General features: G+C 38.4%; 1 protein-coding gene across 2 annotated transcripts in view; it reads right to left on the bottom strand.

The window, feature by feature from the left end:
- The window catches only part of spegb (striated muscle enriched protein kinase b), a 97,860-nt gene that overhangs the window by 21,947 nt on the left and 51,679 nt on the right, over nt 1-24,234 (bottom strand). For both annotated transcript variants that reach the window (XM_036570011.1, XM_036570021.1), the window contains 16 exons: nt 22,827-23,009; nt 17,028-17,209; nt 16,588-16,676; nt 15,728-15,903; nt 12,609-12,869; nt 12,128-12,286; nt 11,481-11,670; nt 9,975-10,204; nt 9,594-9,713; nt 8,215-8,319; nt 7,169-7,375; nt 6,776-6,899; nt 6,326-6,498; nt 5,881-5,993; nt 4,614-4,782; nt 3,050-3,149 (listed from right to left, as the gene is read on the bottom strand). In XM_036570011.1, the coding sequence (XP_036425904.1) occupies nt 3,050-3,149; nt 4,614-4,782; nt 5,881-5,993; nt 6,326-6,498; nt 6,776-6,899; nt 7,169-7,375; nt 8,215-8,319; nt 9,594-9,713; nt 9,975-10,204; nt 11,481-11,670; nt 12,128-12,286; nt 12,609-12,869; nt 15,728-15,903; nt 16,588-16,676; nt 17,028-17,209; nt 22,827-23,009 (2,581 nt within the window). The remainder of the gene's footprint in view (nt 1-3,049; nt 3,150-4,613; nt 4,783-5,880; nt 5,994-6,325; nt 6,499-6,775; nt 6,900-7,168; nt 7,376-8,214; nt 8,320-9,593; nt 9,714-9,974; nt 10,205-11,480; nt 11,671-12,127; nt 12,287-12,608; nt 12,870-15,727; nt 15,904-16,587; nt 16,677-17,027; nt 17,210-22,826; nt 23,010-24,234) is intronic.

The following is a 24,234-nucleotide window of genomic DNA, read 5'->3' on the forward strand; positions in this document are numbered from 1 at the left end:
ATGAGAAGCAGTGATGCTATTAGGAATGCTTTCTGAGACAGATGTAGGTCAGTCCTGATCAAGTATTAACAAAGTGAGTTTAAGTGCTTAGTCTGTTAAGCGTTTCTGGTCAGCTGGAGTGCTGAAATAAAAAGTTCAATTTACAAAACCCATTTCTAGAAAAGTTGGGACGTTGAGTGTGCTGCAGGCATCAAATTCTAAATTTGTTTATATTTACAAAATACAATTAAGTTGGTCAGTGAAAACACTGGTAATCTTTTCTTTGTACTACTGTCAGTTAAATGTTTTCTGGAAATAGCGTTCATAAATAAAACCTGATTTGAGTATTCCTTTATTCTTATAGAGCTGTTTTATCACCTACCAGTGCAGAATTGAAATGAATAGCTTTGCAAAGGTTATTATAATAATTAATAGTGAAATCACTATTAATGTGAAACTGTGAAATGTCACGCTTGGAAATGTAAAGTCTAGACTCTTTTTAAAATTTAGAATATAAGATGTATGAAACTTGTGTACTGTTACCAGAAAAAAAAAATTATTTAAACTTAAGATTAACAGCATGTTTTAGTATTGCAATGTATCTGAGCACAGCTTTTCCCTCAGGAATCAGTGAGGGCACTGGTGTTAGGCTTTTAATACTGGTATGATACAGAATATTCCAACACTGGTATTTCTGTAGGTAAAAAATTAAGAAGATAGAGCAGATCAGACATGGCACAGCTTTAATACCAACATATGCACACTGATTTATTGGGCTTTCTCAACTTAAGCTATAAACTGATAATGAAGTATCACATCATCAGAAAACAACACTACATTATCCATTTGAAAATTTCCCTATATTGTAATAAGGTATTACAAATGATCAAACTGAAAATGATCAAAGTGAAATGTGATAAATTCCCAATAACATAATAAGGTATTATATTATTGGTAAAATGGTATTACATTAACGGTCAATACAATGTATTACATTAATAGGCAAGTTATTACATTAGGTTTTTTTACATTTTTGACCAAGTGCACAATTTTATTACATTTTTGGGTCTTATTACATTATTGGGAATTTATTACAGCATTAAAAGATACATGGCTGACTGATGACAGCTGACTGTCTCATTTTCTATAACCGGGGTGGCCAGAAGGGTGGCCATGCTTCATTCTAGGAAGGCATTGGCCACTCCTGACCACCCCTTAGCTATGCCTCTGACAACAACGTACTTCTGCCCATTAGTGTTATTTTGTTTCTAATGTAAATACATTGTCTTATTCTGAGCTGCTAAATAGCTTACAAATGTCTCCTTACAATTTAAAACTTCAACTGAAGTCAAAATATATTGTTTTGTTTCTTCACAGTCATCATTGGCATGTTCTTACCTTCATGTGGTCATCGTTTGTTACTAACTAATTGGCCTGAAACATACTTGGAGCTACAGCAGAGGCAGCTTTAAACATTCAACTGGGCATTTTAAGGGTGGGCAACATGGAATAAATATATTATCACAACACCTGAATCACAATATTCAGTTTACTTTATAGTTTGATGGAACAGACAAAATGCACCAGCAGTACCATATTTAAAAAGACTATTCAAATTATAAGGACATTGCGTGTACACATACTGCACTAAATACAGTTAAACATGACTAACTATGCTCTCTTTGTGATAAAACATGCAGTTGGTCAGTGTTCTGCAAGCATTAACAATGTCCATAAAATGATCAAAAAAGCATACTGTGGTGCGTTTTTTCATTTGATTAGATAAAGATGCAAATGTTGAATTTTATTTTAACAGCCCTACAACTCTATCAGTCTCATAATATTAAAAAAATACAAACATTCAAGTCACATATTTATGTGCGTTGGTGTGAGTGTATCCTGCGCTGGCAGTAACAGAAGGTGTCTGAGTGCAGCCTTGTGTCTTGTGTGTGTGCATGGGCATGTGTGTGTGTGTGTGTGGAGAAAGCACTATCTGCCATCAAGGATTATAATTACAGCTCCCCACACAGGGAGTGACAGAGTGCAAAGAGAGATACGACTAAACAACAGTCCGTACTGCTCTCGACCCATTGGAGCAATCACCTCTCGCTTCCCCACAACAAATAACCCTTTCTGGTAATGTAGGCTGTTTTGTTGCATTGTACAGCTTCTAAGCTACTTACATGCCAAACCTGGAGGCAACAGGCAAGGTGTTGAGGGGTGGATCAAGCTGACTAAAGCATTTAAGATGAGGTGTAAATGGCTGACAAATCATGTAATGAGATAATGCCTATAGATTCTGAATGTGATATGAGGCCACATTAATAGTATCTTACAGATGGTAGTGTATGTTCCTTAAAGTGAAATTCAACTTCAGCACATCAAATTCCAAGAACTCAAACTACATATTCAAAAATTCTTTCACAAATTTACTGAAGAGAAAAAGGGACACAAATTTTAAAATTTTAGGCCATTTAACAAAATCTATAACAATATAATATATTATATAACAATATAATCAATATATTAAGTACATTAAGTTGTATTATACTTGAGTTTTACCCAAGGATTCTTAGGCCTAGTATTAACATAAGTGAAGTAATTTGATGACAAGTGAACAGTGAGACACCTGGCATTTCACTGTGTCTTGAGTATGTCTCCAGTGGTCGCTTATGATTGTTACTGTTACAAATGTTTGGATTGCTAATGCAACTTAAACAGAGATAAAGAAGGGAGATGCAGTTGATTAAGGTGGTCTCCTCTTTGCTGTCATGGACATGTCGGGACGCTTTAGTTCACACTACAAATGTTATGTGGTCATATGCATCCCTGACCACCTCTGAAGGTGGTTTAAGCAATCAGATTACAAAGCTTCTCTGTGACACACTGGACTGAAGATATTTGAAAATGTATAGATTGGAATATACATCCTTTCGCCGCAGTCACAGAGTTTCAGACCTGTCATCAGTGAGTGCAGATGGAGTTGATTCTCTGTGGCTCCAGACTGGTGTGTGCAGTCGTTAGAGGGAAATGGTGTGTGTCCAAGTGTGTCTGCAGGCGGATGACTCACCTCCCAATCTCCTTGTGCACGTCATAGTAATCGGTGAGCCTTCGCATCCTCCTCAGAATAGTCTCCTCATCCTCCATCGGGTCATCCTTCTCCCGTTTAGCTATAAACATATCAGACACAAAATCATGAGCGCACACACACACAAACAAAACAAAATAACTGTAATAAAAGAAGAAATTGAAACCGTAGCTCTATATTTAGCTGGTTGTCTCTCCATTGATTATCTAATTTGTTGGATAGAGTAATCTTTTTCTGGGCTGTAATGAGGTTTGTATGGAATTTAAAGAAAGGTATCAAAAATAAACAAAAAATTCTATAACTAATCTATAATTAAAGACAACAACTTTGACAGACTGGCTTTACCTAAGGGAAAGGTATTTTGGTTACATTTTATTTGAAGACTCCCAACATGACACATGCATAAGCATTGAATACAGTATTAATAAAGCAATACATGGATATTTATGAACAGCTTATGCCAGTAATTACAAGATGACACAGGATGAAGTAACAGCCATTTATTCCATGTATAACACTGTTATGAAGCATCATTCCTAAGTAATAGAACTTATAAGGCAGAGGCCTTGTTAAGAAACACATATATCAACTCTTTGGAAGATTCTGATGGGCTTGAACGAAAGTGATCATTCTCATACATATTTTCCCATTATAAGAACATTTATATTTCTGTATAAAACTCCTATACATAATGAAACTAACCTTGGTAAAATGTTATTTTTAAGTTTCTTGTCTATACTTCTACTTTGGTACAAAAGTTTAAGTTACTAGTTTTGAAATGTACTGAATATCAAAAGTAAATCTACTGAGTGTTATTACAAGTTTTGCTATAACTGTGTTATATTATTCTGATTAAAACAACTTCTATTTAGGAGATAGGCAGACTTGAACTAAGTTAGCTGTTTATATCTGCTGCCACAGAGGTCTCCTTAATAGAAATGGTTAAAGTATAAATATACAGAAGTAATGCATGGTGTTCTTTATAAGGCCTTATCAGTTTTACTACCTGGGAATAACACTTACAACAGTATTATAAAAAGAACAAATAGCCATCACTTTTTGTTTAAGACCCTTATATCAATACAATGTAATTTACTTCATAAGACACCTTATGTCATTTTGCGAATACTTACATAAGCTGTTCATAAATACTTATGTATTGCATTAAAACTATGCTGTTCAATGCTTATCCATGTGCTATGAAGTCTCTATGAAGGTAGCCTTCCAATAAAGTGTTAAAGGAATTTGAATAAAAACCAAAAACTTGTTATTTAGTTATTAATCTTAATAATACAACAAATGTAAGTGAGTGTTAGCATAACATGCTTTCCTTCATTATAAGCCACAATCAAATATGTCACATATGGGAGGACCACATCACTGCACAGTTTAGCATTTTCCCTGTATTATCACACCTGAACCTGATAATTAGCGGCTGAGTTTAAACGAGAAAGCCTGAAACTATGCATCAGTTTAAAGGTGTAAAAAAACAAACTGTGCAGTGCCCCCCAGCCTGAAATGTGTAATAAAGAAGCAATTCTCATACTAGTGTGAACGGTGAGCTCAGCCTTGCAGGAAACCGAGCCGGCCAGGTTTTTAGCAGTGCACGTGTATACCCCGGAGTCATCCGGCTGAGTGTTCAGCACTACCAGAGAGCACTCATTATCGTCATACACAAAGGTAAAATGGCTGCTTTCAGACAGGAGGACATCATTCTGAAAAACAACAACAACAACAATTCGCAGGACTGTTCTGAGTACTTCAACAACACAGGCCACTGGGCAACAACAAAGCATACACTAAAATGTGCTTACATGATGATCTCTGTTACTTAACCCTGCTTACGGCTGTAAATGGTGAACAGAATGCTCTGGGTGTTCTCTAAGGTTAGCTCCAGTTTACTGTTTTGCAGCAAAGCATTAATTGCCCATCTTTGCCATGGTTCCACTTGTGCATGCTTGGGTTGATTAGGACAGTCAGTGGTCAAATATAAAGCAGTAGCCTTGAGGCACATTCTGGAACATCAAGCGGTATATTTAACAGCATAAATTAGCATGCTTAAGAGAGTGTGGGGATTCTCCACGAGTGGTGAAGTGGGTGGAGAGTATATCTGTCACAGAGAAAGAAAGAAAGGCAGAGAAAGAAAGAGGAAAAGCAGCACAGAGAGAAAAACAACAAGTGAGGCAGAGAGTTCGAGTAAGTGCAAGAGCAAGAGTGAAAAAGGAAGAAAGAGAAACCGAGTGAGAAACAGAGAGAGAGTGTTAGCATTTGCAAGAGCACAGCAGGGAGGGAAGGCATGGCCTGATCTTTAAAAGCTGAAGGAGTGGGAGAGATGGAAAGAAAGAGCGAACAGGACAACTAAAGAAAGTGCAAGAGTGTAAGTGTGTATTAGCTATAGAAAAAGCCCAGCAGGGAGGGGGGGGCTCTGCAGGATCTTCAAGAACGGAAAGTCTCTCTAATGCTCAAAGCAAGTCAAGCTGCTCCTGCATGGAACGCATGGAGAATAGAAATGAGCTGAAGCTGTAGCTGCATCTGCAGAGACTACTCTCATATACTACCAATAGCAACCAAAAGAAACACTAGCAAACACACAGCCACGAAGCACCTTCCACCTCAGAACAAAGACTACAGACATGGCACAGAATAACCTGCTTTTCTCACTATGCTTTATCATTCTTATAAAATGAGCGACTCATTACTGCAAGTCATCCTTAATAAAATAACAGAGAAAACTTTGTAAAAACACATCAATTGTCGTATAAACCCAAATTTGCCAGCTCAGAATGTAAAGATAAACAAGGATATGAACACACCTTGTACCAGAGGATGTCTGGAATGGGCTTTCCTTCACAAACTACAGCAAAACGGGGTGTCTCACCAACACTCACATCCAAATCCTCCATAATGGATTCAAATGTTGGGGCCGCTGGAGAGAGAGTGGAAAAACAAGGGTGAGTGAAATAAGAAAAAAATAAAGAGAGCACGGGGGATATAGGATAACAGTGAGACAGTGAGAGAGTGTAGAAGAAGAGAAAGAAGGAGAGAAATATAGACAGAAGTAGAGAAATCAAGAGAAAGACAGAGCAGAAGAAGAGAAAGACAGAGCAGAAGAAGAGAAAGAAAGAGGTAAGAGATCAGCTAGAGGGACACAGCAGGAAAAACTGTCAGCAGACAGAAGCTGTCAGAGATCATTCTCATCAAGGTAATCCAAGTAACATGGTGAAATCTGTTGAGCATGAGTAGATGTGCTATGCTCACCTGCCATCTCCAGGGTGAGGAGACAGGAGTCTGTCCCATACGGGTTGCTGGCGGTGAAAGTGAGTGGACCGACATCACTGCTTTTCACCTTACACAACTTCAGTGTGTGCTGGTCATCATCAGGCATGCTCATCTCAAACAGACCGGCTCTGTTCGACAGGGTCACTCCTCTCCTACAAAAGCAGCAAAGCATGGTATAGACACGGCTTACTGCACAATACTGGAGGCTTTGACACATGACTAGACTAAAGGCAAAGCCACTGCAAGAGCTTTCTGTGATGAATTTCTGAATGACCAATATGAACAAATGTGAAAACAGCAAAGGATATTATTCTATCCCAGCTGGCCAAAGCTGCATTTGGAGAACCCACTAAACTGCTGTGTGAGGTAGATCTCTAACAGTAGATTTGGGTCCACAGGGTTTGCTTGAATAACTGCATGGACACTCACCTTTTCCAGGTGACCGCTGCATTGACGTGGTTGAGAGTGACTGTGATGCTGACTGGTTGATTCTCCACCATGTATACTACATCTGGTTTGTCGATGATGACTGGGGCCTCCTGAAGATACGGACCTGTAGGCACAAAAACAATTTTCCTCACTGTAAAACCGAAGTTAAAAACTGTCTAAAGTAGTTCCTTGGGAATAATGACAAAATGAAAACTCATTATTTAGGTAAAACCTTCATACCAAGGAAGATGCTTTGATGAACTTGAAGTGTTGCAAAATATACCCAAAGGTAATTTATGTTATTTAAACATCTGCAGGTATTTTTTTTTCTTAATCAACTGAAAAGTGACAGTTTGCAAAAGAAGGCAAGGCCATCTTTGTGTGCAGGTCTACCTCTGTCTACGAGCTGCACTGGGTCAGTGGCGGGAGATGGCTTGCTGAAGGCTTTGCTGGTGATGGACAGGACCCTGAAGGCATAGCGGACACCCTTGGACAGTGAGGTTACAGTGTAGGTGGTCTGCTTTAGACTGGAGGCAATTATGGTCCACTGGATGGAGCCCAGAGCCTGCTGCTGAACGGCGTACATCAAGGTGCTGGGGTCTGTTACCATAAAGTGTAAAGGTGGTTTGTATATTAAAACAACACTTCCAGGCTTTGATTAATCACGTTGTTTAATAATTTGGCTCCACTCCCTATACATTTTCCAGCTCATACATCAGCCAAGGCAATAAAGTCTGAGTGGTGATATAAAACAAGGACACTATGAGTTTACAGCAGGGAGAGTCACCACACGGCAGTAAATCTAAGCTTGTCTGAGGACAACATGAGCGTAAGAACATAAAACTGCAGCTGAAAAGTCTTAATGGAGAAAGTTCTTTCTTTCGTTTTTCCATTTTCATTTTCCATTTTTCAGATTGACAAAATGGCATCTTTTCCTATTCACAGAACAGCAGGGGCATCTGTTGTTGCTGGATTTTATTTACTTAAATTTTTTGTGGATTTTGGGTCAATATTTTTACCAGACATTGTGTTCAGCGGGGTTTTAGTTTACCGGTCTTGCTGAGTTTATAAATATTTATAATAATAAAAGAGATTAATGAAATAAAATCAATCAAGGAACAATTTATGAATATGAACCCATGAGCTGTGCCTTAATTAAAAGTCAGACTAAAAACATACATTTTAGCCTAGATTTAAAAAACCTCACATTATCTGAATTTCAAAAATTAGTTGGAACATTGCTGCATAATTTCTAAGCTTTGCATGCAAATGCATTTTCTCCTACTGTACGTTCTGACTTACAGAGACTGTCATCCAATCAGGACTGTACTTCTGCATACTCTCAAAAACAAGGCAATTTGGTATGCCCATGATTAAGGAAGAACTACAGTAAAATAATGTAATATACTGATATACTAAGAAAAAAATTGTTGGTATACCAATGGAGGGGTCCAGCCGTTTGGGTTTCTTCCAACTAAGGGTGATTGTTTTGCCAGTGATGGACTCAATTACTGGAGCTCCATCTGGAGGATCAGGAAGAACGTCTGCGAGAGAAAGGAGACAAAAAAAAGCTGAGCGGAACACACTTACATACACACATGCACACACACACATACACAGATATATGCTCTATCCTTTGAACAAAATGACAGTCTTATTATTTGGAGAGAGAGGATGAAGAGAGGATCAAGCACTGATTAGGATCATCTGTCTGATTAAAAGACTTGGCTTGAGGATGTCTTTTGAGAAATGATAATTAGAGAAACAGAAAATCTAACAGACTTCCAGGATCCAAAAGGATGTTTCTAGTACACTTTGTGCAGAAACCAAATATGGTGAGATGTGAAAAAATAATATTTACAGTGAAGGATGTTTTAGGATAAACAAGTAGAAGAGGTGAGCTTTCACCCAGCATAACCTTTCAAAAATCACTGAAAACACAGTCAACAAGCTCAATGGCAACCCCTCCCATCAAAGATTCCTAAAGTTTCAGAATCTTGCTTCTAGAAAACATGAACCCAAGGTAGCAGAGTCCCAAACAGTTTCTTTTCTAGTACTGCACGCCCGATTGGTGAGCATTCACGATCAACAATATGTTCTGACAATCCCACCCAACCAACAACCAACTTACGTACAAAATTATGCAGTATTCATTAAATATGAGACATAGAAATACTACAAATTGTAAACTGCTTAATGTACACACACTGGCCATCTAATTATGTCCATTTACCACTATAGGTGCACACTGTAGTTCTACACTCACAGATTGTAGTCCATCTGATTCTCTGCACAATTTGTTAGCTCCCTTTTTACCCAGTTCATCAATGGTCAGGACCCTACAGGATTCCTACTGGGCAGGTATTATTTAGGTGCTGAATCATTCTCAGCTCTGCAGTGACACTGACATGGTAGTGGTATGTTAATATGTGTTGGGCTGGTACAAGTGGAAAAGACACAGCAGTGTGTTGGGCTGGTACAAGTGGATAAGACACAGCAGTGCTGGAGTTTTTTTAGCACCTCAGTGTTACTTCTGGACTGAGAACAGTCCATCAACCAAAATATCCAGAAAGCAGAATAATGTGACCAGAAACTGACCACTGATGACAACTGATGACCATAAGACAGGTTAATAGTTATTAAGGCATTTACACTGTAAAATGTAATGTCAGACAAGTTTCAGACAGAAATCCAGATAATCTGAAAGGGTTCACAGACTTATTAGTTACTCATAACTAGTGTTTCATTGCGGGTAGCATTAAAACAATTTCTATTCCATGTACTGTGGCAGAAGTGATGCTGGTATGATGTTTCTCACCTGTTACATAAAGATGGGCGTAGCAGGTGGCCTTGCCCACCTTGTTGGAAATGACGCTCTTGTAGACGCCACCGTGAGCATGACATACAGAGCGAATAACCAGACTGTGAATGTCTCTGACTGCAGGAGAGAGAGACAAATAAACAGACATAGAGAGAGAGAGAAAAGGGACGTTAAGAGTGATACTGAGACAGAGAGAGATTCAGAGAGAAAATGAGCTAGAATATATTAGGAACGACACTTGGGCCAGAATATAAACAGCTCTGTATATCTCAGTAATTCTCAGCTCCTGACACCCTCATTTCCACTGAGACTGCAGTCTGGGAGCTTCACTGTCACCCTGGCCTCCATGCAGAGTGCTAAAATACTGCAATGGCTTACACTGTGTCATCTTCCTGTCTTCTGTGCTCTCGATCTTCTTGCCGTTGTGGAACCAGGCGATGGTGGGGTATGGAAGGCCAGCCACCTTGCATTTCAAAATGGCCTCTTTGCCCTCAATCACATCCAGGTCGTACAGTGGCTTAACAAAGTCGGGCATAGTGAAACGTTCCACCTCACTGTCTGGAACTTCTGGCTCCTCTGGAATGGAGGGCATCTTCTCTAACTTGGCCCTGAACGAATGAGTAAACGAGAGAGTGAGTGAGCAAGAAAGACCTTGATGGGAAAAGAGTCAATTTTTAATTACTAGTACAAACAAAGGGACCGATACCTGTTTGTGTTTGACATACTGTATTAACACAAACAAACAGCAGCAAGCAGACATTTCTATAAGCTCTGTTAAAGACTCTGGAGGATAATGTTCTCGGTTAGTGTGTGTTATGGAAATTTGAAATCAAAATACAAACACTGTACATATGTAGAGCGACTTGTGACTGCATGATTTAATGCTGTGTTAATGCTCACTTCCAATTTTTGCTATTTTCTTCAAAAACACCAAAAGGTATTTTTAAATGTGTGTTTTTCCAGTAATTAAAATATCTCTGATTTTGGGAACAATAGGAAGTTATTAAAGGGTAAGAAATATACTAAAATATACAATAAATTTTTTTTAGATATTTTCTAAGATAAGAACCAATTTCTTGCCTTATTATCTAACTTTAAACCACGTTTGAAAATACACTATGATCCTAAACTGAAAGAATTTCCAATGGTTATGTGCAATTTAGTTCAAGACTAAGCTCTTTAATCCATGTATGTGATACCAGCCCTAAATGTTTGTAGATGGAATTTCTTCTGAATTCAAGACAGAAATGGAGATGAATCTTCTGGAAAGGTTTTACACCAGATGTTGTAACATTGCCGTGAGGATCAGATTACATTAAACTACAAAAACATTAGTGAAGTCAGTTACTGATGTTGGATGAACATGCTCTATCTCTCCAGGGAACACCCTGCCACACTCCACAGCTCAGTGCTGGGGGGTTATACCCATCTAGCTTAGCACTGGGCATGGTGTACTTAGGCTCAAATGCTGCTGCACCAGAGCAGCCCATTCTTTTGGAAATGCTTTTTAGACAGATTATACAAGCAATGTATTTGGAATTAAACACCTGTGTCAATAATTGGTGCGCCTTAAAGTAGGTAATTCACTAATTAGAAGGTATCTGGATACTCTTGGACACATGGTGTTGGAGGCATTCTGGATATTATTTTTATTATTCATTCTTCACGTTATACAGCTTTCTCAGTCACTGTAGAGTCATCTACAGTTCTATCATTTTGGACACTAAAAAAGAGCACTATAATAATATTTCAATCATGCTATTCCTATATCTGCAACAAAATTGGTGTCATATTTTTAACATTTATTTCCAACTTTTTAACAAGACTTTATACCTTTAAACAGGAGATATTATGAGTCTAAAGAAGAAGAGTGAAAATTCTTACATCTGCGATGAGATTGCTGGCCGGGGTTCCTGCACGTACAGTTCTGCTGAACATTCAGCCTCGCCGTGTGGGTTTCGGGCCACAACTGTGTACAAACCTTCATCCTCGCTGCTGACATGAGAGATGACAAGAGAGTGTCGACCACCTTCCTTCAGGATACGGATATCCTCGCTCTCTACCAGAGGATGGTCTGTGATAAGAAAAGTACATTGCACAGACAGTTACGTTTACAAAACAACCACATTGCAGGCAGGTGCTCATCTACACAGCTTTATACAGAAAAGCTCTGATCACCATTAGCAATAACAGACAGCCCCCATACTCTTGAGTTTGTGTTAAGCCCTTCAGGTCAACATTATGGGTTATATCTGGTGACAAAAGTGTATAGGAGGTGTTTGTTTTTAAAACAATAAATCTGACTAATAAATTGAAATTATTTATTATTGTAATAATGATAACAACAATTTCAATTTGCAAATTACTCAAGCATGAGATGTGTATTATTCTATAGTATAAAAGTTTCTTGTTGTAAATAGTGTCCGTATTCTGTTGTGTTGGCTGAGGCCATATATGATTTTCCTGCACAATCAAGTTCCATTCAGTTTAAACTGAAAATATGCAATTAGTCATGGGAAAAAGTCTCTTACCGAAGTGACTCCAGATGACCCTGGGTGGTGGCGTGCCGCTGACCTTGCAGTCGAAGCGAGCGTTCCGACCCTCAATCACCTCCAACACATCTAGCTTTCGTGTAAAGAGAGGCCCAACGGATGCAATAACCTTCAGCTTGGCACAGGAGGTCAGCTCCTCTGTAGAAAACAAGAAACGGTAATCACTGTGGTAATGAGAGCAAGTCTATAATGAAGTGCAAGGTCTAAGTGCTCATCAAATTATAGATCAGTCCTGGAGGGCCAGAGCACTGCACAGATTAGCAATCTCCTTTCTCTAAAAGACCCGATTTAACCACTATGCTCTATGTTTGCTCTCATCTAGTCTGCTAGAGCAAGGAAAATATACAATACAGGAGTGCAGTTCTGCCCCCCTTTCCCACTAGCTTTCATCCATTTTTAGCCCAAATAGCATTTTTTGTCCAAAAACCTTTTAAAAGATAGAGGGTGAGGGGTCACAAACCTTTGGCTGTACTCAGTTTGCAAGTGTATGTGCCACTGTCATCCTCATGCACAGAGTTGAGCAGCAACCTGCACCTCTTCCCATCAAAGTGCATCTTACAGTTCAGCAGAGCTGGCTGAATGAGCTTCCCGTCTGACAGCCAGTCCACATCCATATCTTGTGGCCCGATCACATGACACTCAAAGACAGCTGTCTCTCCTGCCTTCACCATCACATCTCTGACCGGTCGCACAATGGCCAGTCCAGGCTCCGCTGGAACAGCTGGAGAAGTGAAGAGGGAAGTTACATGTTCAGGGTGGGTAGAAAATACCCTAAACTGTCTTTATTTAGGGCTGTTTTCCCAAGAACATGTATCTTGTTTATGCAGTAAAGCAAGTAAGATACACTGAATTACACATTTAAAACAAATAAATAACAGTTCTAAATCATGCAAAATGAATTGTTCCTGCTTTTCTGAAATAAAAAAAATTAATGTATTATGTAAACATTGTTAATGTTTCAAAAAGTACAGTTCATTCCCCAGTTCACACACAGAAACTAAGCTGCAGAAACAGCTCATTTGAATTCCTGCATGGTTCTGATGTCGCTACTACGTACATATACTACAATCTCCCATTTTCAGTCTATTTAATGCAAAGCAATGAACGGAAATTGGAAAATGGTTAAATACAACTCTTCCATGATTGTTCTCGTTTGTACTGCTCATGGATTTTTGTTACAGTGGAGGCTCACAAAGGAAACTGTGGTTTTCCACTTTGTTGTTGCTTTTGTCAGTTTGCTGTGTGTAGATTTATCTATAGGCACTGTCTAGTGTAGTGGAGAAGGTATTGCTTCAAAATATATATAAGTATAGCAGATTATGATTCTGTCACAGTAACAGACTGTGTGAGCAGCTGGGCGTTACACTGCACTACTACGGGTGGTTCATAAGGGCTACAAAACTAGAAAAATGTGTGAACATTCTGTATTTATTTACATTTTGCACAGCATCCAATCTTAGTTGGAAACGGGGTTGTAGCATGAAAGTATACTTAAAAACAACAAGCAATAAATGTTGCTTAAATGCTGTCAGGTTGTAATTATGCAATTGGTGAAACTGGCTTATTTATTAGTACAATCTTTAAAAATAAAAATCCTAACCATTTAAGTTGGGTCAAGACAGGAGTACCAACACACTTTATCCTGGAGGGCCCACAAAATGTAACAATGTAAATGTAAAATGTAATGCATGGGCTGTGAAACAAGAATACCCATGGATAATTTGCACTGACTTGCATGTGACTTGTCTTTATGAAAGCCAGTGCAGCCTGGTTGAGAGCCTGAGAACAGTCCACTACTGCAGTAGCCATGGCAAGTTTGATGTGCTACTAAATTTTGCATTGCAGAAGCACGGCAATACTGTATCATACCTGCACTCCAATATTACACTTTACCAGCTGAAAATGGCCCACTGATACAACCCAGTCAAGCCTGACTCACCCTGGCCTTCGCCTTGCTTTTATTCTCTATGTTAAGATTGAAACCTTATCTTTTACTGTAAAACAGTCAACTTTAAAATCATGTTTTGTTCATTTTTTTGAGTGAAATATTTTACACTTGCTGTGCAATAGGATACAATTTTAAATGTTTCATTTACAATAAAAATACATTACCCAAATGTACAGCTAGACTGGAGGTTCCTTTAAAAACGTCAGAAGCCAAAAATAAAGCTTTCAAAATATATCTTCATCAAAAAATTTGTGTAGACAAACTTATATCTGCTGTAGAACCAATGACTAGCATTCTAAACACAGAGCGCTGTGAGGAAAAACCTCATCAGCTGTTCAGAGGCCCTTAAGTGGAGTTTTGATGTGAAGTGTATGCTGGGGGAAGAGAAGAGGCTCTCCACCCCACTGCACCACAACCCAGAGTGGAATGTGACTGTAATGAGGGTAGACACTGTGACAGGCGTCTCTCCCACGCGTATGCACACATACAGGCACCCAATAAGCTATGCTCAACCTTATTCAACAAATGGAAGGATTGTGATGTGCCTTTATTCATATCAAGGCAAAATGTTTTAGGACCTTATTTGTGCTTTTAAGCCAGTGGCTTGCCATTAAAGAAGTACATCAAATAACATCCGTAAAAAGAAAATGTGCTTTTTGGTGAATGATCACAGGGTCAATATATTCAGGGCTCAGTATTTTCCAGAATTGTGTGTCCTCTGTAATTTTGTTTTGTAGAGGAGTTTTTTTGGTTGTTTTTGTTTTATTTTTGCCCAATTTTCTCCTCAAAGTTCTGCCAGTTCCACTTAGTAGCTAGGTCTTCCTCTATTACACAGTACTACCAAGCTGGGAGGGTTAAAGATAGTAATGCTTCCTCTATTCGAACTGCCACTAATGCAGTGTCACTGAACAGCTCAATTTGCTTGGACGCTAACTGCCAAATCTGTTACATCAACTAACAGACGCCTGCATTGGCTTTCATCATACTGTGTGATGGAGAGAGAGGGAGGACCTCCCTATGCACCAAAAGCCGACGGCAATTATCAATAGGAAAGATAAATAATAATAATAATAAAATTTCCCCTTAATATCTGTGTAGTTTCTCTTAGAAAACCATGAGAAGACAAAGGAGACTTTTGCTTAGGTCTCTCCTGCTGCTCATATGCTTCTCCTGAGCAAAAGATCTCAATAACCTCATGTGTCTCCTCTTGAGTTTTAATAGAGATCTCAGTAAGGTCACACACTGTCCTTAGTTTTGCCAAAATAATAACATTAACTCATTTTCATCTGCAACTAACCTCTCGTTGCTCCTTTATGTCTCCTGTGTCTCATGTCTCTTTTTTGTCTAATGCTATTTCTCCTAAGGAATTTTAGCAGAATCACCATTACATCTCCTGAATCAAGAGCAACATTTGAGCAGTCAAATATTCCTCTGGGTGGGCATCAATGCCACCATTTACTTGAAACAAAAGTCATCGATTTATACATAATTATACCTAACACTGAAAATCACACATCCAATCAAGTGTTTCCAAATTTTGACTGGAAGTGAACTCTCTTAGTTATTAGTTTTAAGGGTGCTGAAGTTCAATTTAGTTCAATGTTCAATGTTCAATTAAGCAAAAGTCTCACCTTTCACATCCAGTCTGCCCTCACACTGTTTGGTGCCATACTCATTGATGATCTTGCAGGTGTACACACCAGCGTCGGACTTCACGGCTGATTTAATTATCATCTCACAGGTACCATCTTCTGTTTCGCGGACAATATGTCGAGGACCTGTTTTTATGGTCACTCTGTCCCTCAGCCTAGATATGGAGAGGAAACAAGGACTTATTATTAGCTAGAATACTCAATGTGATGGAATTCCAAAATAAATTGATGAAAAGAAAACCCAGCTGATGAAGACCTCATTAATTAGTTAATGAGTTGTACCAGGTGTGCTATGAGAAGAAGAAGTAAAACAAAACAAAAATGTTCACAGTGTGGGGTCACCTGGACTGGGAGTGGAATCCCCCGCCTTATAACATAACATAAACATAAACTAATGGGGCCAAACTAATATAGACTGATTAGGCAGGAAATGCAAATACACTTGTTTCATGATATAAAAACAATGAATTCAAAGCAAAGTGAGTACAGTCCATTGCTCCCTGCTTTCCATTAAAAGCGCAATCAGGAATCTTTTTACATTAACATTTTACAGTGTATTTGTGAAGAACAACTAACTGTGTCATACTCAGAGGTGATTGTCAATAAAACAACTGCAAAATAAAGAAGAATTTAAAGTCTGTTAAGTTGCTTCTTTATGCCGCTTGCTACAGGTTCTTGCATTCCTCAAATTTTCAGAGAACTTGCTTTCACTTTTTCCTTCCAGGGATTTAAATCACTAATCTGGCAGCCACACTGTTGTCCTGAAATTCCTGACTGTGGAATTTTAAGCATCAGAATGACAATAATCTTTGGTAGTGAGATCCACTGAGGAAGCCTACCAATAGAGCATCGGTTTGGGCTGCCCACTCATTCGGACAGAGATAGTCACTTCTTGTCCCTCAATGACAGTCTGATCTCCAAGAGTAGCCTGTAAAAAAAGAAGATAACATGTTTATGATAGGACCCATTTTCTATCAAATAACATCATGATCTAAAACCAAACACAGCAAAATCACCAATGTAACACTGCTGATTTCGTCTCACACTGGGGATTTAACTGTGCATAATTAATATTACGCTGGACAGAGGTGCACTATAAACTTAAATTTAAAATGAAACTACACTCATCACCTGAACAGCAACTAACCTCTTAAACCCAAAGGGCCTTTATGTGGGCTCACACCTTAGTGCTCACATATCTGTTTCATAGCATTTACCAAATCATATTATATAGTGACTGAGTAAGTCTTAGGATTAATAAATTACATATTATAAGCACCTGAAAAGCAGGTGGCTCCTTGAATCGAGTGTCTATGATTTTCCGTGGTTCAGGGCCACGGTACACAGTCCCCCCGAAGTCCATTCCTTCTTCCAGAGGGCTGAGATACTCCTCATCAGACGTGATGGGGCTGCTGATGTCCATGGGAACACCCAGGTTCCCCCGTGGGTCTTGGCTGGGCTCTGAGGGGAAAACAGGCATCAAATATAAGATGCGTGCTCAGCTTTCATTTGTTGTACACATCAGATGTATTTTGCTCCGGAAGAGTGGGTGTTCTTGATTTTTTAATATATCATAATTTGAATGCATACTGCCTGTATATCCATGTCAAATGTTACATGACTTAAACTCTGTGACCTTATTCTGGTAATCGAACTGGTAATTCTTAACCACAGATAACGCAGGAAAACTCATTTGTGCCAGACAAGCTCACTGAAGTGTGAAATTCACAGACACTGGTGGGGAGTGTGCTGGGTGCTCTCCTGCCTCTGTAAGATAGGCTTTGGAGTCTGAATGCAGGGAGAAGAGAAGGCTGGATTAGAGGGAAGTTAAAGGTGAAAAGCAGAGGTTAAATATAAAAGGAGCCTTTTTGGACCTCAGGTGGCTATGGACAGAATAAATCCCATGATGTCAAATCCAATTCCCCACCAGTCCAATTTGACAATGAGGATATTCAGCTCTGTTGACAATGTACTTTTGTGGAACATTGTCCTTCTTGGGGATTGAGAAACTGAGGGGATTGACTTTGGGGATGTAAAGACAAACTGCTGAGCTCTTTATTTAAAGTTCATTCATATTTCAGAATCCAGAAATTCATTCATGGTTCAGAATCCAGGAATAATAATTCTGGAAATGCACACAATTCAGTAAGTTTTAAGCAATACAAATTATATTACAGACATTTAGTTTCAATAGCTGTTCATTATAAAATGAAGAGTTTCTCAATCTTTCACACAACCAACCACAAAAGCTTCCATGGCCCATGATATTTTACCGACATTTACAGTGCAAACAAATGTAACAAAATAAGCAATTGAGCCGTTCAATTTTGCTTGTTTTTATGCAACACAGTAAACACTAAAAAATAACCCAATAATTTCTAACTCATCTAATGAGTTAGCTAATGTTTGGAAGCTACCAAGTGCTAAATGACATGCTGAAGAAATTAAAGTTGTGAAAGAAGATATGGCTCAGTTCAGTAGGTTTAGATACATATTTGTTTAGTCTCCAATTGTCAGCTTAATTTGTTTGGCTTCAAACTTCATATAAAAAGACCTCTGAATATTCAGCACAGAACAGCAGTATTCTCAGTGAAGCCTAAAGGCATATACGTACTGAACATGATTTATTTGTGCAGTATTATGGGTGACAGTAAATTAATCCGATCATGCGCATAAATGCTAATATCTTGCACACCAAATGCGATTTTTGGAATTGCGAAAATTGTTTTATTCGCACTCTATTGATATTTGTGAACTTATGTCAGTAACAGGATCGTTTGCCCTCTGCTTCATCACAGACACTGTTAGCATCTCAAAAAGCAGCTCATACAGGATTTAAACTGATCTACAAACATCTGAGCTGTATGTGAAAGCTCCAGCTTCTGAATGGTGAAACTCTCTGTGCTCCTCTGTGCTCACTTTTCCAAAATGGAAGCCCACTCAGGGTCATCATTTGCCCATCTTGTGAGGAGCAAAGGATATCTTTTTTGCCTGAAGGCATGCAGCCTTTGTTGCAGTGCCATAAGGCTTGGTACTGTTGTATTTTTCGTTGTTTCGGTTTGTATTTGGTTTCACTCATAGGAGGTCCAGGCTCAGGATCTTTCTTTTTGAAATACCCTGTTTGTAACCAATTCCGTACAAACAAAAAAGAAATGTCTTACTTTGACTTGCATTGAAACTGTAACGATAGCTAGTAATTTGCCAGACTAACAAATGAAGGCAACCTAAATATGTTCTATTTTTGCAAATAATTAGTCATATTTAAAATAACATTTGGTTAAGTGTCTACATAAAAAAAAGACACAAACAATAATATACACAATCTATAAATTAATGAATCATACTAGAGGACAAAATCATACTATGCAATACAATTATTCAAGCAAATGTAAATGCTGAAAGTGAAAGTTCTTACAAAGGGGTTTTGCATCTCAGAGGTCATATGCAAGCAGGTTCACAGTGCATCTTGCACATGCACTGGGGGAATAAATAGACACTGTGTTCTGGGTTCTGCTTACCATGTCGTGTACAGTATGTATTTCAGCAGTTCTCACATTCTTACTGTAAAGAAGTGATATTTAGAAAGTGCACCAACCACTTACTCGCAAAAATGCTGGAAATATAAAAAACCTACTTTTAGAAATACATAAATGACAAAAGATTAGTTGGAAAAAATAAGTGTAAAGAAAAAGCAAATGTGGTTTGAATGAGTAGCTTGATATCGTACAAAGATCAGATAACATTTTTCTTTAACACGAATTCTACATTTTAGAATTGTCCAAGACTTACCCGACACCCGTGGCCGGATGGAGAAGGTGTACGTAGTTGAGTGTAGGAGCTCTGCTGTGGGTTAAATCCTGACTGCATTTGTGATAAACTGTCAGCACCTCTCTGACCGCCCCAAGGGATCTGACCACTAACCTTGAGTGGAAAATATCTCTCTCTTTCACCCCCTCCCTCTTTCTACCCCTTTTTTCTTTTTCTCCTTCAGTGTCAGAGACACTTGCAGGCATGCAACAGACGCGCACTGTACGCACAGGAGCTTCTCCTGGTTTCCATTAACAACTATTTAAGTAGAGAAGACAGCCATGCCATGTCTCTCATAGCAACCATCCTATTTTTACATTACAGGATGTCGTTCCGTCCTGGCAGAGGTAATACAGTGTCATTTCATTAAATGTACAGTAACGTCAATATTTGTCTAGTCTGCATGTTGCTGTGGAGACTTTGAGAGCACTTTTAGGTTATGTGAAAAAGTTTGAAACTTGAAGTACAATATGGCAAAAATAAAAAAGTTTTCAAGACACACAATATTTCACAATACTGTTTTTTTTGGACATTTGATTAGTTGCAGGACTAATTATGCTGTCACTGTAGTCAAACATGCAGTTAAGTTTTTGTTTTTTTTTCCTTTCTTTTTTTTTAAGCATGGCCAATATCCACAATATGCTCGAAAAAGCATACTGGGACATGTGGTGACATAGTTTATCATGATAACGTTAAAGATTGTCAGCTCTAACCAATCATTCATTTTTAGGGCCAAATTTGATGTATTTACAGACTAACTGGCTGATGGTTGGACTGATGGAATACTACAACATACTGGTATAAGTTGGCAGCAGCATGCAACTACACTTCTCCGTGGACGTTTCCGACTCGCATTATTTATGTCATAAAATTGCAAAACAGATTGGCCAAAATAAAAATACAATGAACAACTGGAATTAGCCAAAATTAGAATTGGCAGACTTTTGCTCTAAACACGCAATTTGCAATCAGTTTATTTACTTTTTTATTTTGGCTTATCTGTATAGTAATTTTATGATGTAAACAATGTAGGTCAGTTAAATACACTTGTGCTGTATTTAAATGCTGCTGCTACATCTACACCAAATGTCATAGCATAATTAAGCATGACACATTGCACTGAACAGCCAGTTGCCTCTTACTTTTGATGCAGCACTTTATTTTATTAATGTTTATGAATATACAACTGAATTTGTATTTCAGAATTTAAAATGCAGCAAATTGGCAAATTAAGTAATATATGTAAAAATAATACTAAATAATATTATTTATAATGCAACTTTGACTAATACAAAAGTACTGGAAATGTGTTAGTGAGTTTCATATGTTCATTTAGTCCACACAATGTAAGCTTCAGATTACAAAAGACAAATTGGCGGTGAAGAAATCAGAATTGGAATTGGCCATAAAGATTTTGATCAACGCATCTTTAATACATCAGTCTCTGATTACATGTTTGGAGCAAAAATCTACCAATTCTGATTCTGATTCTGGCTGATTCTGATAATGCATCCCTAATTTCAAGAAAATCTATAAACACTTACAACAAAATTATTAAGTTAAAGGGGTTCATTTCTACAGAATCATCTTTTTCAGATAAAACATAATCAAGGACAATAACTAGAACAATTCTGAATGCGAGAAATTTGACAGTAACACATCACACTTGCAGTGTGAGTTTATGCAAAAGCTCCAGTAAGCTGTTCTTCATAATGGGTTGGGTATACAAACTACCATCACAAAGGACGATAGATTGAATTTTAATGGGCAGATGGTCATGCAGATCGCCAAATTGTATTTACACTCTGGTCAAGCATTAATGTATGAGATGCACTGTGCAATTCAAATGAGTTACGACTGCATTTTCTGGTCATTTGCTGCTCTACTAGGCTACTTTACAATCTACATATATGTCCAAGATTTAATTTAATTCCTTATATTATCTCAACAGCAGCTATAAGAGCAGGAACTGGAACTGTTACACCTGTAAGTGTCTCCTTTTTATCATACAGAAGAAAAACACAGCAACATGTTTCTGCGTTCCTGTAAAAGCTATTTAATATTTAATTCAGTTGAAACACACTTGTTGCAATTAATTAATGAGGACTGAGTCTAGGTCTCATTCAAATGATGCTTTCTCTGTAATGATAGCTACTGAAAAGTGCTGTGGCAGCTTGTTTGCATCAGATGAAGCCTTGGAGCGTCTCGCTAAATATGATTAGAGGCCTTAGTTAGTGTTTCCAGTTCATCTGGCTGGTTGTATGCACATTTCTCTAATAGCAACAACAGAACAGAGAAAGAAAGGACGAGCACACAACATAAATGAAGGAAATGTTTACTCAAATTCCACCATGTGTGGCTGTGTGATCTCTAAACGAGTGCCTGCGAATTTGTTTTGAATTTCATCAGGAGGGCAACATGCCGTTAACAATTCATAAGTTCAATTTAGTCTTGGGGTTGCTATGGTAACTATTGCTACGGAGCTGTGGCTGGAGAAACGGAGGGAATGAGAGTCTGAGAGAGAGGGAGAGAACGAGAAAAAGCAAGGGGGCAAGGAAGATAGAGTGAAAGAGGGCATAAGCCTAAGAAACCGAAAGCTAATGGAGAGCTTGCATGGAAAGAGGTGGTGGGAAAGTAAACTGGAACACATTCAAGTCACATTAATGACTAACTCACTTCAGGGGTGAGTTTACCACCAGCACCAAGCAGCTCACTCAGACCTCGCAGTAACGTAGGTTGATGAAATGACTCACTGCCTCATTCTTTGATCCCACTGAAATAACCAGAGGTGCTAAAATTCCCCACTCTTAGTATCTCATATATCACCCTCTAAAAAGCACCTCCCCCTCAGCTGAGAAGGCACCCAGCTCTGATGCTCAAAGATGTGATGGTATGTCACCTTTTTGGCTCCTTTCAAAATACGGTTCTTTGTGTAATTCCACATACCAATAAAGATAACTTCTTAAATTCAATTCTTTGCCTGATTCTATGCACTATTCTGAGCACTTCGGCAGTAGGACTGAGAATAATATCTCCCATCTGCAGGGTACTTCAGAGTGCCTGATAGACATTGTTGGATTTTTAAAATATTTATCGGGACGTGACTTCTGACTCTAGGCTAGTGTCAGAAAAGAGCTTGAAATCATCTTATGATCTGAGTCGCTCCAAAATGAAGGATTTAGCTCTCTTGGCATTAGAATAGACTCCACTCCAGTGAGTGACACATTAATCTTGCTAGGCCTGGCCGGCTGCCCCGAGAGGATGCACTCACCTGACTTGATGAAGAGGGTGGCACTGCAGCACGCCTTGCCCACTTCATTAGTGGCGGTTACAGTGTACGTCCCGGCGTCGCTTGGCTTTGTCCATTTGATGAGAAGAGAGTGCCTCTCGCCCTCCACTTTGACCACATGTGTGGGACTGTTCTTTATTTCCACATTGTCCCTCATCCATATCACTAGACATGAAAAAACCACACGAGTCAGTAAGTCTCCGTGCCTTCAGTAGTTAAAGCCCCAACAGTCTGAATTAGAATGAGAAATTAAGATGAAAAGAGACTTTTTTCCTCTGCTCTCTTTCAGAAGGTGCAAGACCAGTGTTAGCCACCCTTTATAAAATCAGGGACTAAAACAGTCAGAAGTCATGCAAAAAGTTTTACATTTAAAGATCTGAGAAAAACCAGGTTTTCTTTCTAATTATGTTAATTTTACTCTTGTGGGCACAAAATATACATGTATACATGTATAAAATATGTAAATCAAATAACTTTGCAATATCCACTTAATGTATTTTGCAAAAATTATCCATTTTCAACATAAACTGGGCAGTCCTAATCTTGGGTAAAGCTTGTGTAGGCATTCCCCCACCAATCACAAGGCTGTCCCCAGTCACAACGTTAGCCATAGACTCCTTTTTTTTTCCGAGGTCGAGAAACTTGACAGGTGAAAGCTAACGACCAAGTGAAATCTAACCTAGCATAACTGCATAACTATCAACCTCGTTCAACTGTCTTTCTGTCTGCCTTTCGTCCACCTGATTGTTCATCCGTTGTACTTTTAATTTGTGCAACTGGCCATGTCAGCATTCCCTGGATGCACATCCAGCAGTAAAATTTAATAAGAAACTTACCTTCTTTAAGACATTACCATATAAAATCTGGATGATGTTTTTAATGAGCCATGGAAACAGCAAAGTTTTAGAGTTTTGAAAAGAATAATGTATAAAAGGAAACATCTTCTCATTTCTCTAACAAAGGTGGTATTATCATAATATGGACGTGTTAAGCCCACCTCCAACATTACAATGCACTCTGGAAAAAAACTTTTCATATACAGCACCCATTTTATTAATTTCTCCCCTCTCACGTTACTGTGTTTAGTTCTGCATCAGCGGCATAGAAGGTTGGGAGCCTTAGACTGAAGCATGTCAATCAAGCATTTTATGTAGAATATTAGGACCCAGCAGTTCTTAGATTAGTTCAATAGATCTTTTTAGCGTTTTTAAGCAGTGGTTTATTGGATTTCTCTCATTTTCTTCCATTCAAACTTTGCTAGATGATTAATATAACAATCCGTTTTAGTATCATACAAATACATATTTTGAATTTTTAAATATATATATTTTTTATTTAACTCTCTGTTCCCTTGGACTTGAAGCTGTTTTGCTTCAACATGTCACCAGAG

The sequence above is a fragment of the Colossoma macropomum genome, unplaced genomic scaffold, assembly GCF_904425465.1.
Source record: "Colossoma macropomum unplaced genomic scaffold, Colossoma_macropomum, whole genome shotgun sequence".
NCBI classification, from domain to species: Eukaryota; Metazoa; Chordata; class Actinopteri; order Characiformes; family Serrasalmidae; genus Colossoma; species Colossoma macropomum.